At 37.6% G+C, this 13451-nt stretch overlaps 1 protein-coding gene across 3 annotated transcripts in view; it reads right to left on the bottom strand.

The window, feature by feature from the left end:
- sphkap (SPHK1 interactor, AKAP domain containing) overlaps nucleotides 1-13451 on the bottom strand; it is a 137436-nt gene that overhangs the window by 123279 nt on the left and 706 nt on the right. For 2 of the 3 annotated variants that reach the window (XM_089135284.1, XM_089135286.1), the window contains exon 3: nucleotides 7355-7552. In XM_089135284.1, coding sequence (XP_088991410.1) covers nucleotides 7355-7437 — 83 coding nt within the window. In that variant the 5' untranslated portion in view covers nucleotides 7438-7552. Of the gene's footprint in view, nucleotides 1-7354; nucleotides 7651-13451 lie in introns of those variants that run through there. The other variant, XM_089135285.1, reaches the window with a different exon arrangement.

Genomic DNA, 13451 nt, shown 5'->3' with positions numbered 1-13451 from the left:
AAAATAACCTGCAGGGAACGTTCCCGGAACGTTCTCTTTAGGTTATAAAATTAAACCCAAAAATAACCTGCAGGGAACGTTCCCGGAACGTTCTCTTTAGGTTATAAAATTAAACCCAAAAATAACCTGCAGGGAACGTTCCCGGAACGTTCTCTTTAGGTTATAAAAATTAAACCTAAAAATAACCTGCAGGGAACGTTCTGGGAAGGTTCTCTTCAGGTTACAAAATTAAACCTAAAAATAACCTGCAGGGAACGTTCCCGGAACGTTCTCTTTAGGTTATAAAATTAAATCTAAAAATAACCTGCAGGGAACGTTCCCGGAACGTTCTCTTTAGGTTATTAAAAAAAAACCTACAGAGAACGTTCTTAGAACGTTCTTATTTGGTTCCCAAAAAAATAACCAAATGGGAACCATATGGGAACGTTAGGGGAACGTTCTGTGTTTACTGGGCAGCTAGGCTCCTGATTGGTTAAAGCGGCGTGAATTCACGCCAAAGTTCAGATTTTTCAACTCGGGCGGCAGTCGCGAATTCGCGTGAAACGCGTAAGAGCACAAATAGCACTAACTTAAATCATTCGCGCTAAACGCAGCAGACGCTCAATTCGTACCGTATTCGCGTCTACCGCGCCGCACTCTACGCCTCATTCGCTTGTCTTTGCATTGACTTACCATTGAAATCAATCAATTTATCAATTTATGTGCAGAGGACATTATGAAGAAGAGGAGAGAAGAAGAGGTGGTTACTGATGAAACAGGAAGAGACGGAATATAGTTGGACTGGCCCGGCCATCTGTCTACAGATGATAAGGCGCCTCTACGGGTTTGCCACCACAAGCCATTAAACTGAACACAGGCCTATCGAACACACGCACACTAATCCACTAGCTCATGACTTCCACCTCGCTCTACTCAGTGGATATTCTCACCCATATCTCTTCTTACAATCCATAATTACAGTATTGTTCAATTTTTTACTCATGCCTCATATTGTATACAGTTTTTGCACACTCACACACAACTTAGTTGATTGGTTATTCAAAATTGAAAAAAAAAGTGGATATATACACTGCTGGACTGGTCAAAATTAGATTTTTATGCTCAAAAACTTTGATCAAAGTATAACAGTCACATTTTGAAATATTATTACCATTTAAAATACAGTTTGTTTTTATTATCAATGTTGAAAACAGAAAGCATGCATTAATTTGATCAAAAGTGCCAAAAAAGGTAACATTTATTACAAAAAGATTGCTATTCCAAATACATTTTTTGGGTTTCATGTTCAAGCTTTCCTGGATAACACATAATTATCTGATGGTGGCCAATTGTTTTATTTTCCTCATGTCATAAGTCTAAAATAATAAGTAATAAGTAAAATAAGTAAGATGTGACCCCTGAACAGTGTCGTTAGATTGCAGATGACTTCGGTCTCTTTCAATTTTCAATTTTAAAGTCCCCTTGTAGTCAATCCTTTCATCCAAACTCGTCTTTGATTACATACTTGAAAAAAAAAAATTCTCCATGCCTTAAAATATTGATTTTTTAATAAAGTGATGTGATAAAATGTTATCCCTGTCGTCTGTGTTCTGTATTTTGCTTGTTTTTCATACATTTTGGGATGGGGAAAAATAAACTGCTACTACAATTTAAAATATTTAATTGGACCAACGACACGGTTTAGTAAACTACATTTTCCCATTGGCTCAACATATTACTTCTGATTGAATCCACAATTGCTCAAATTCAATTCACAGAAATTCAATTATGCCAATTGAAACATTTGGATGTCACCAGTTGTGTGACTTTCTTTATTTCCATGGGTAATGCAAATAAAACAAAACAATGCAGACTCAATTTGACCCATTTTACAAGATGCACACACACAAACACACAATCCAACTTGGAAAAGAGTGGGTGGGAAGAAAAAACACTTTTTTTGTTAGAGAAAATTGTTGGCATGGGGGATCTTTTGGCCCTCTGATTGGTCGATTGTTTCAACCCACTGAGCGTGCTCAGTAATTATCTTCTCTAACTGACTCAGAGGACCATGGTACCACCATACCCAAACCCCACAATGCCACATCGCCATCACAACACCCAGCATGACAAGCACCTCCTATTGGCACAAGCATGTAAACTGACTTGCTTGGCATGCCAGGCTTTTGCCCTTTAAATCCACCCACTTATATATTATAGCAGTAGCACGTTTTGTGTTTATTGATGAAGGCTATTTCTGAACCTTACTTTCATGAAATGGCCGTTTGGAAATGCGAATGCACACACAAACTTAATGTAAAAGAAAAGCAAGCCGTTGAAGAAAGAGATTCCATTAGAGTAAACCAATAGAGGATCTTGAGATGTGTAGTTAAAAGCTCTCGAATAGCACAACAGAAATCATAGCCTGCTCCCCTGTCTAGATAACCGGATTACCCTCTCTGTGCTCTCACTGTCTCCACACTCCCAGAGACTGGCACACACACGAACACACGATTAAGACGCAAAAGGAACCCCTAGGCGTCACTGTATCGATAAACAGACTTAATTTGTTTTCCTTATGCGTCAGATCCGGACGCATTTAATTCTTCGCATTTGCATATTATAAATATTTATATTTTTATATTTTGGAGCAAATAACCCCACTTCCACCCTAGTCACTGTGATGCGCGTTCGTGACTCTCCTGTTCAAACTCGTTTATCAAAATGAACGAATCTTTTTTCGTGTCATTTGGTTGATTCAACGAACGGAATGAACGAGTCGACTCGGGAAAGGATTTGTTAATTTTGATGAACGAGTTCGAACAGGAGAGTCACGAACGCGCATCACAGAACAGAGCAAGGCGAGCATTTGAGCTTATGAAACTTAAACTTTGTTATTTATTTATTAAATGAGCGATCGTTTCGCTAGATAAGACCCTTATTCATCGTCTGGAATCGTTTAATGCCCTTTGAATAGTTTGCAGTTTGCACTGAAACTTTCTTTTAGACCTTGAAGCGTTTGGTTCCCATTGAAGTCCATTATATAGAGAAAAATCCTGGAATGTTTTCATCAAAAACCTTAATTTCTTTTCGACTGAAGACAGAAAGACATGGACATCTTGGATGACATGGGGGTGAGTAAATTATCAGCAAATTTATATATAAAAAAAAAAAAGTGAACTACTCCTTTAATGCATTGGCTAACATTGAGCATTTGTTACAATATTTATCTTTTTAATTCATAAAAATACATCTGATCATTGTTAGTTCATAGCTTAGGTCCATTAAATAATATTAAATGCAAATTTTGATTTTAATAATGTATTAATAAATGCTGAAATAAATAACTGAAATTATTAAATGCTAGAAGCATATTTTAATGTTAGTTCATGTAGTAAACTAATATTAAGAAATGGAACCTCATTTTAACGTGTTACCGTTTTTAGTTTTGTTATTCCTCATATTCTTCTGGACAAAACTTCGGTGCTGCTAACTGTCTAGCCACACCCTAGAAACCATTTAGAGCACCCTAGCAACCATGTAACATTATTAATAAGCCGAGAACTTTATACAGACTTATGGTTTGGCTCCGTTGCAGTCACTTGCATCACGGTAGCGACTGCATAGTGCCGAGTTTAGCCATGGCATGATGCACCACTCACATTTTCTTCAGAAAATGTATGTCTAGTTCTATATACTCCCTCCCTTCTTCCCGGTTTTACTGCACCGGCACAATAGCAAGACAATTCAGTCCTGCTGAGATCCCGCACAATGTCCAGCAGGCGTTTGCGTGTGTGAATACCGCTAGTCTGGAGTGATGACAGCAGAGAAAAGCACATGTCCTCCTGGAATACAGTTATCTGTCTGCCAATGCTTCCAACACAAAGAAACGTAAATCTCTTTATCTTTATAGAACCGACAGTAACAATTGGAGCCCAAAATTTGATTTTCTCCTTTTCCGACTTCTTTCTTACTTTCCCATTTCTGTTTGACCTTTATTTTGCTCTCAATTATATCCAGATTTTTCGCTGTGTTGCACTTCTCTTCGTTCAGTCTCTCATTGATTCACTGAGCATCATCTCAACACTCACATCTCTCACACACCCCAATATAAAAGTGTCTGAAGCCAGAGGGGGAAAATGCATTACTGAGGGGTCCATATATCTCAGGAGACTGATTACAATAAGGTACATTTCAGTAACGTTCTATTAGATGTCTGTCCTAAAATGGCAATTAAGATGTTTGACATACAATAACAATACAGAGCCTTTATGTATAACATAACGTGACTTATCTATTTCTCCTTTCACTCCAAATACATTAGATATAGAAGTAAACAGCAAGTAAACTGACATTAACTCATTCCTGTCTAGGAGAAACATAAAATCAGTCTCATAAATATCAAAAACCACAACTCAGAACTGTAAAAACAAATGTTACTGCTATTTAATTTAAAAACAATTATGATAACAATATTACACATATTATTTTTGAGTAGTTAATAAGGCTTGAATTCTTTCATGGAATCGACCTAAAAAGTAATTATTTGGTCTGATACAATAAATGTAATATTTTTAGTGAAATATCAACTTCTTTTTTATTTGAAGTTGATGCTCAAAAGTGTGTGAATTAGAGTGAATGGAAAATAACCTGTTTATATTTGCCTTTGAGTTGCATTGCATTATTAAACATGCATCAAATTATTATTTCGTGCAGATATACACATCCTTACTATAAGCACGAGTCTTCTGCACAATGGTAACGATCAAAACTTCAACATAATAACTCTTTCAAATGTCAAACATAACTGAACATTAAACATTAACAGATGTTTCCCTTTACTCAAAGACACATAAAATAACACTTCACTTAAATATTTCCTCTCCATTACCAGCCATGTGCAAAGCATGCTGGGAACTAACAATGGTGTCTCTAAATAAAACCAAAAAATTGAGCTAATTCTCTTAAAATAAATTGTTTGCCACCTTTTCCTTAATTTTATCAGCTTAATCAGTTCCTCAATACAAGCCTCTGGATTTTTCCTTAAAAATAGGAAAATGTATCTCTTGGTTTTATTAGACAAAAATGTTCTCAATATTTTCCATACAACACCGAACCACAATTTTCTCAATAAAATATACACAATATTTTTAATTATCACCTTCCTTTTTTAATGAAACTTACAAGACCCGTGTTTCATTTTTTACAGTGGAAGTCGGTTAGGTCAATTTAAGGATATAAGGTGAATCCTGTTAGCACTGGAATTAGCATTAGCGCTGAGACCATTCATGAGGATTACAGCAGCAAGGGCACATCAACAAAAAGAAACAAATCCATGACGAGTCTGCTGATCTTTGACACTGATGCCAGTACGTCAGCAGCTCATGTTGCTTAAGTAAGCATGCTTTGGTCTGAATAAGTGGTGGCCACTAGCGCACTAACATACTTTGGCCCAAATCCACAATAAAGGCTAGATATCTTGTCCGCGCTGCTGGCCAATGGAGGTTGACGTCTGCACTTGGCGGCCATCTTGTCACACTCGTAACATTGTTTTAATGGTGCATGTAATTTTTAAATAACCATAACTTGCTCAATTTTCTACCGATTTCCAAACGGTTTGGTTTGTTATAAAAGTCAGAGATGTAGTTATGACACTGCATACTTATGAATAATAAGTGTATACATTATCATTCAGAATTGTAGCCACGTTAATAACGTTTGTAAGAAACCAAACCGTTTGTAAATCCGTCAAGATTTCAATGAGATAAGAGTATTTGTGTTCGTGTTGATCACTCATCTTTACATCAGCTTGCCTGTGACAAGATGGCCGCCGGTGATGATGACAGAAACTCCGCCGTAAGACATCTAGCCTTTATTGTGGATATCTACGCTTTGGCCTACTTTGTGTGCAGAAAATAAATGGATATCTGTTGCTTCTGAGATGAACAAATGGCTGGATCAACTGAATTAGCCCAGAAAACAAGGGGAATAAAATAAGAAATATGATTTTTCCTTCCATTCTTATTTATGGATATCAGTAGCCTGTGCCAGATTAAGAAAAAAATACATCTTGGAGAACAGCACATGAGTTTTCAACCTTTTATGAGATGCAATTTCAACGACTTTACTTATTCTCCCTGTGATAGATGGCAATATTGTTCAGTATATGTATTAAATATTTCATATGATTAAATTCTTGTCATATCTTCATAGTATGCTTAAAAGGTTAGTTCACCCAAAAATGAAAATTCTGTCAGTATTTACTCACCCTCATGTTGTTCCAAACCTCTATGTGTTTATTTGTTCTGCTGAACAACACAAATGAAGATATTTGGAAGAATGTTTTAATCAAACAGATCTCATTCCCCATTGACTTCCATACTAGGAAAAACATACAATGGTAGTCAATGGGGAATGAGATCTGAAAAATATTATAAACTTTTAAAATCTCTTTTCTGAGCCCTTTTCTGCACTTTAATCAACTTGGAGATTTTGAGTGAATGTTAAGGCTGCAGTTATTTGATCAAAATACAGTAAAAACAGTAATTTTGAGAAATAAAATATATTAAAATGAAATGTATTCATGTGATGGTATAAAGCCGAATTTTGTGTCACATGATCCTTCAGAAATCATTCTAATCTGCTGATTTGCTGCTCAAGAAACATTTCTTATTATTATCAATGTTAAAAACAGTTGCATATATTTGTGGAAACATTGATCAAACATTTTTTATGATTCTTTAATAAATAGAATGACAGTCAGTGTAACATTCTAAACTGTCAGACATTTATTAAATGTTAAATTGTAACATTAAATGTCTTCACTGTCACTTTTGTTCATTAATATCTTTCAAAAACTCTCACTGAACCCAAACTTTTGCTCTGATTTCTTCCCCATCTCATTTAAATGACATTCATACAAGCCTCAAAATACTTTCTGGGACCAAACTAAATGCAGACAATAGGCATTTTAAGAACAATCCATGCGAGTGTATGAAGAAATACAGCACATGGTAGGTCAAAGAGCTTCAATGCTTCTGAAAACAATGCAAAGCTTTTGTTCTGAAACCCATTATGTACAACAAACAAACACACATAATTGTACCACCGTTGAACATGAAGGTTTTACAAATCTGTCAAAAACTTCACTCCACGAATCCCGGATGAGCGATTCCAATATTCCACAGCAATGCCAGCACAACATTTCAATTACACTACATACATGCAGACCTATACTCACAAAACACACACACACTTTTGCTTTTACATTCTCACTGGCCCATAAAATCCCCAAATAAACACAGAGACCACAAATAAACTCAACACACACACACACACAGCACCAGGTAATGAGCAGAACCAGACTGTCACTTACGTCAAGCCAAACTCTCTCTCTCTCTCTCTCTTCAGTTCACTGGGACGAACGAGTATATTATTCGACAAGTCCTCCAGGATCATTTGCTTTCGTCTTCTCCTCCCTTTCCAGTCTCTCCATCATTGTTTTCAGACTGAAGCGCTGGTTGTGCTCTTACTGCAGCATGTTTGTGTGCGGCATATGTGTCTCACGGCGGTCCTGTTGACATAATTAATGTGTTTTTTAATTGTTATGGATGCAAATCATCTGTTTTTCTTGTCATTGCGGATTGTGTTCTACTTCGGTTATGATACGTCTATGTGTGTGTGTTTGTGTGTAGAGCAGCTTTAATCCCTTTGAGGTGGGGAGAGAGCGAGTGCTTAGCAGCCGGGACTCCAAAGGGAATAAAAGACTTTTTATTCAGTTTTCAGTTCAACACACACAGTTTTTCAGTTCAACACACACAGTGCAAATGATTCTGACACATTAACGCCATCCTATTATGCAATAAACATCATGTACATCTTTAACCTCATCCTGCACACTCACTTTACACACAGAAAAGAGCACTCACACACATATACTTGTATAAGTGGATTAGAGTGTCAAACTAGGACAACGTTCAAAGCTCTGAGCTATAAACGTCCTTGACGCTGCCATCGTAATAAGCAAACGAATCAGGCCCGAGACCTGACGCTCCATCAATATGCTGGACAGCTGACACACACCAGTACAAGCACATCTTGACCCACTTAAATGGCTCAGCAATGATTTCTGATTTGTAAAAAGTTGTTTCCTGGTTGTGATTCTCAGAGGGTGTGAAAAACCAAAATGATATCACCAGTTTCCAACCTCGTGAGACTTTCGTTCATCTTCGGAACACAAATTAGGATATTTTTGATTAAATCTGAGAGCTGGATCACTGCGCTGGATTCATAAGGGATCGAAACTTGCCGGCCCAAAAGTTATTAAAGACATCGTTAAAGGAGTAGTACACTTTTAACAAACTTTTGCTGATAATTTCCTCACCCTAGTGGGGCGGTTAAGCGCAAAAATCGATCACTTTGCGATAAAAGCATCAAATTTGGTAGGAAGGCTCACAAAGGCTGAAATTTTAATAGATTCTCTGCCAGATTTTTGTAACGTTCAGTATTGACCTGCCATTGGCAATTTGATAGGCATCTGAGTGGCTCTTGAGTATTATTCTGACAAATGAAACACAGTGATAGGCATCTGAGTGGCTCTTGAGTATTATTCTGACAAATGAAACACAGTTCCCAGTCAGTTATTTGTGTTGGGGGATCAGGGATTAAATAATGTTAAGGTTTTAGTCATTGCATTGGATCAAAGTAGTTCTTGTGTAGTGTAAAGGACATAATTTCTGATTCTGATTAACCTCTTTTACTTTTTGTTTAAAAATGAACTAGATTGTTTAATAATCAAATGTGTCGTCTATCCATTATGACATTATGAAATCCATATTTGGCGGCCATTTTCAATTTTTTTTAAACATATCTTTTATTTGAAAGTATAAAGACCTTCTATGTGAAAGTGTGGTCATATTTACATGTATTTATGGTGAATTGTGTTATTGCATTTTAGGTTTCTGGCAGCTTTAAATTCATTTTTGCATTAAGAAATCCATATTTGGCGGCCATTTTGAAAAATGCCCGACATGGCCCCCAGGGGACAAATTTTGACCGCCTACGGTCCTAAATCTGATCAGACCCCCTTTGTGAGCCTTCGTACCAAATTTCATGCTTTTATCGCAAAGTGATCGATTCTGATGAAAATCTGCGCTTAGCCGCCCCACTACCCCCATGTCATCCAAGATGTCCATGTCTTTCTTGCTTCAGTCGAAAAGAAATTAAGGTTTTTGATGAAAACATTCCAGGATTTTTCTCCATATAATGGACTTCAATGGGAACCAAACGGTTTAAGGTCCAAAAGACAGTTTCAGTGCAAACTACAAACTGTTCAAAGGGCTTTAAACGATTTCAGACGATGAATAAGGGTCTTATCAAGCGAAACGATCACTCATTTAAAAAAAAAATAACAAAGTTTAAGTTTTATAAGCTCGGCTTGCTCTGTTCTGTGATGCGCGTTTGTGACTCTCCTGTTCGAACTCGTTTATCAAAATGAACGAATCTTTTCCCGAGTCAATTCGTTCATTTCGTTCATGGAATGAACCAAATGACACGAAAAAAGATTTGTTCATTTTGATAAACGAGTTCAAAGAGGAGAGTCACGAACGTGCATCACAGAACAGAGCAAGGCAACCATTTGAGCTTATAAAACTTGAGGGTGAGTAATTACTGACAGAATTTTTATTTTGGGGTGAACTATCCCTTTAAGCAAGTCAAAGATTAGAGAGTGAGGACATGTGATCACTGCACGAGTGCATTCATTTGTGATAGACTTCATGTTTTGTTTGGCACCCTGAGTACATGTCCACAAAAAATGGTATGTAAGCTCTCAGTCTGGGATCTGATCAATAGCTTCATCTCTGTTAGAATGAATTGTCAAATATACAACAAGACAAACAAACCACCTGTTGTTCTCTTTCTTCCGCTCTCTCAGCCTCTCTGTGACTTGGGAGCTCCCTCAGCCATCCATTTTATTTCACCTCATGACCTCAGAAGTAGTCTGAATGCCAAGCAGAAACTATTCTCACTTTAAAGTTCAGATACCAAAAACCCTATTTACTTTCTTAAAGGGCCAGATTCACCCAAAACAAAAGTTGTCATCATTTACTCAGTTTATGTTGTTGCGTGTTTTTATTCCATGGATACCAAAAGGTAGGGAGCACCGCACATGACATGCTATAAAGGAAAAGTAAATCGTGCACACGATTGACTAATTCGTTCCCTCGATTGTTAAATTGTGCACGAATTAGTACGAATTAGTAAATCGTGCACCTGATTTAGCCAACTATTTTTTTCCTGCATGTCATGTGCGGGGCTCCATAAAAAAAGAGATAATTCAATGAATATCCAGCTGATTAAATGCAATGTCAGTACATTGTGCATCTCAACAGCAAAAACAAAAAAAGCCACATGGCTCACTGATCATTTTCCAAGTGCTCTGATGACTAACAATCCAAAATTAAAGTTGTAATGAAAACTTCATAATGCAGTTTACATTCAAAGTTCATTCAGTTGAATTCTGTGAACCGTCTAGATTGGTAACCGGCTAAAAAGAACGATTTGTTCAAGACTTGTACGTCACTACTTTCTGCAACCTACGGGACTAGAGAACTAGACAGCACACAGAAATGTACATCCCTCTAATATAACTCAGATACTTCAATAAACATGGCAGCCAGCAGCCAATCAATAATGAGCGGCTAATAGAAAATCTGAATGGCCTACCATTAAAAAAAATATATAAATTTGTACACCATGTAAAACTGAATATATGTACCAAATTTTGTAAAAATTGGCCTCAAGTTGACACTATAATAAGCAACTTTACATTTGATTGCTATTTCACAATCTGCTCAGTTACTGGGATTTTCACGCACAACCATTTCTAGGGTTTACAAAGAATGGTGTGAAAAGGGAAAAACGTCCAGTATGCGGCAGTCCTGTGGCCGAAAATGCCTTGTTGATGCTCGAGGTCAGAGGAGAATGGGCCGACTGATTCAAGCTGATAGAAGAGCAACTTTGACTGAAATAACCACTCGTTACAACCGAGGTATGCAGCAAAGCATTTGTGAAGCCACAACACACACAACCTTGAGGCGGATGGGCTACAACAGCAGAAGACCCCACCGGGTACCACTCATCTTCACTACATAGGAAAAAGAAGCTACAATTTGCAAGAGCTCACCAAAATTGGACAGTTGAAGACTGGAAAAATGTTGCCTGGTCTGATGAGTCTCGATTTCTGTTGAGACATTCAGATGGTAGAGTCAGAATTTGGCGTAAACAGAATGAGAACATGGATCCGTCATGCCTTGTTACCACTGTGCAGGCTGGTGGTGGTGGTGTAATGGTGTCGGGGATGTTTTCTTGGCACACTTTAGGCCCCTTACTGCCAATCGGGCATCGTTTAAATGCCACGGCCTACCTGAGCATTGTTTCTGACCATGTCCATCCCTTTATGGCCACCATGTACCCATCCTCTGATGGCTACTTCCAGCAGGATAATGCACCATGTCACAAAGCTCGAATCATTTCAAATTGGTTTCTTGAACATGACAATGAGTTGACTGTAGTAAAATGGCCCCCACAGTCACCAGATCTCAACCCAATAGAGCATCTTTGGGATGTGGTGGAACGGGGGCTTCGTGCCCTGGATGTTCATCCCACAAATCTCCATCAACTGCAAGATGCTATCCTATCAATATGGGCCAGCATTTCTAAAGAATGCTCTCAGCACCTTGTTGAATCAATGCCACGTACAATTAAGGCAGTTCTGAAGGTGAAAGGGGGTCAAACACAGTATTAGTATGGTGTTCCTAATAATCCTTTTGGTGAGTGTACATTGTTATGTACACATCCATACATGCCAGTAATGTGACTGCAGTGCACACAGCACATAAATGCACAAACAAGCTTGACATTTGAGGGTTTAAGGTTAATATTGTTTATGAAGAGGTCTTGCAGCTCTGATCAATAAAAATCTTTGTGAAAAGGTTCAGAGAAATGAAGAATGAGTAAGGCAGAAATAGAGATATACACTGGGAATGAGAAGAAAAGGGGAAAACACATCTTGACAGTAATTGAAAACATTTATTATTTCGCCTCGGAACCTGCCCATTCACGCATAAGCACAAGACACAGAGAGAGGTGGACCAACAAACTATATAACCTCTATTAGTAAACAGTATTTAAACCAAACCACCACTGTATATCATCACACAGTGGCAGATATGTCTTATTTTAGCTGGTTATCAGCCAGATAAGAAAGGGCTAAAGGGATCTTATATCCGAGGACAAACATAAAGACCTATCCCTCCGCTAATGGCACCGTTCAGGTGTGAAATGAATCACCTGACCTTTCCAACACACACTCACAAATACAAACACACACCTCTCTTCTAGTGGGAGTCAAGCTGAATTTCTCCTGAAGGAAAACCAATCCCGGTGGGAAGCCATTCATTTATCAGTTTAGTTTCTCTTTCTGTCAATCTATCTGCTCTTCACCCCAACACAGCCTCTTCTTTATAGCTGGAGAAAAAAAAATGTCAGTCCTCCTTAGTGTATTTTATCTCTCACAAGCAGACACAGGCTATTTGATCCATTTCATCCTGATGTCCTCAAGCTTTTCAAGATACATCGATCCCTGAACTCTAAAGTCAACGAAGACAAGGTATAAAACAGAGGAATAAACAGAAGAAAAGCAGAATAGAAAAATAAGGTTATGTACTTTCTCAAAAATGTATTTTGGATCATTTTTAACCCAAAAAAGTCATGGACTGCAGCTTTAACCAATGCCGCTGTAAAAGTGTCAGTGTTGCAGTGTCAGGATGCTTACAAGTCACAGTGTCACGTTTTTAAGGGAATCAGTCTACAAATAGCTTACTTACAGTAGTCTTTGCATATTAAGCTAAGGATGTGGCATATTAACATCAAAATAAATTACAAGCTTCACCTTTTAAGAATTACATTACTGCACTTGTGTGTTTTGATGGCTGTGATTGGCATGAAGGATATTTTTAGCTGACCTCTCATAAAATGCTTCTATTTCCACTCTCATGCTTGTAACTGGAGGTGTACGTGTTTTGATTGTGGGCTGAAAGTGCTAAAAAGCAAAAATAATAATTCTTCTGTCATCATTTACTCACTCTCATATGCTTGAATTAATGATAATTGACATGTTTGTCAAATAACTAGTTACCAATAGAATTCATTTATGTGTTTTCCCTTATACTTTCATGGCGATTTTGAGTTATTTTGGAGCTTGCAAACCCTGGTATGATTTTACAGTATAAAAGAGCTCTGGACCTTCTGCAAATCTCATTTGTGTTCATTTAAAACACAAATGATGACAGAGTTTGCATTTGTTGTTGAACTAATCCTTTAAATACACGCGCATACACACACACAGGTCATTGATGGACAGTCAGGTCAGTAAGATTAGAAGCAATGCCTGGAGCCTGTCCGGCAGATCT

This window comes from Pimephales promelas, chromosome 10 (genome assembly GCF_988280905.1).
Source record: "Pimephales promelas chromosome 10, fPimPro1.hap1.1, whole genome shotgun sequence".
NCBI classification, from domain to species: domain Eukaryota; kingdom Metazoa; phylum Chordata; class Actinopteri; order Cypriniformes; family Leuciscidae; genus Pimephales; species Pimephales promelas.
The sequence above is the reverse complement of the archived record's forward strand: the minus strand, read 5'-3'. Positions and strand labels throughout refer to the sequence as shown.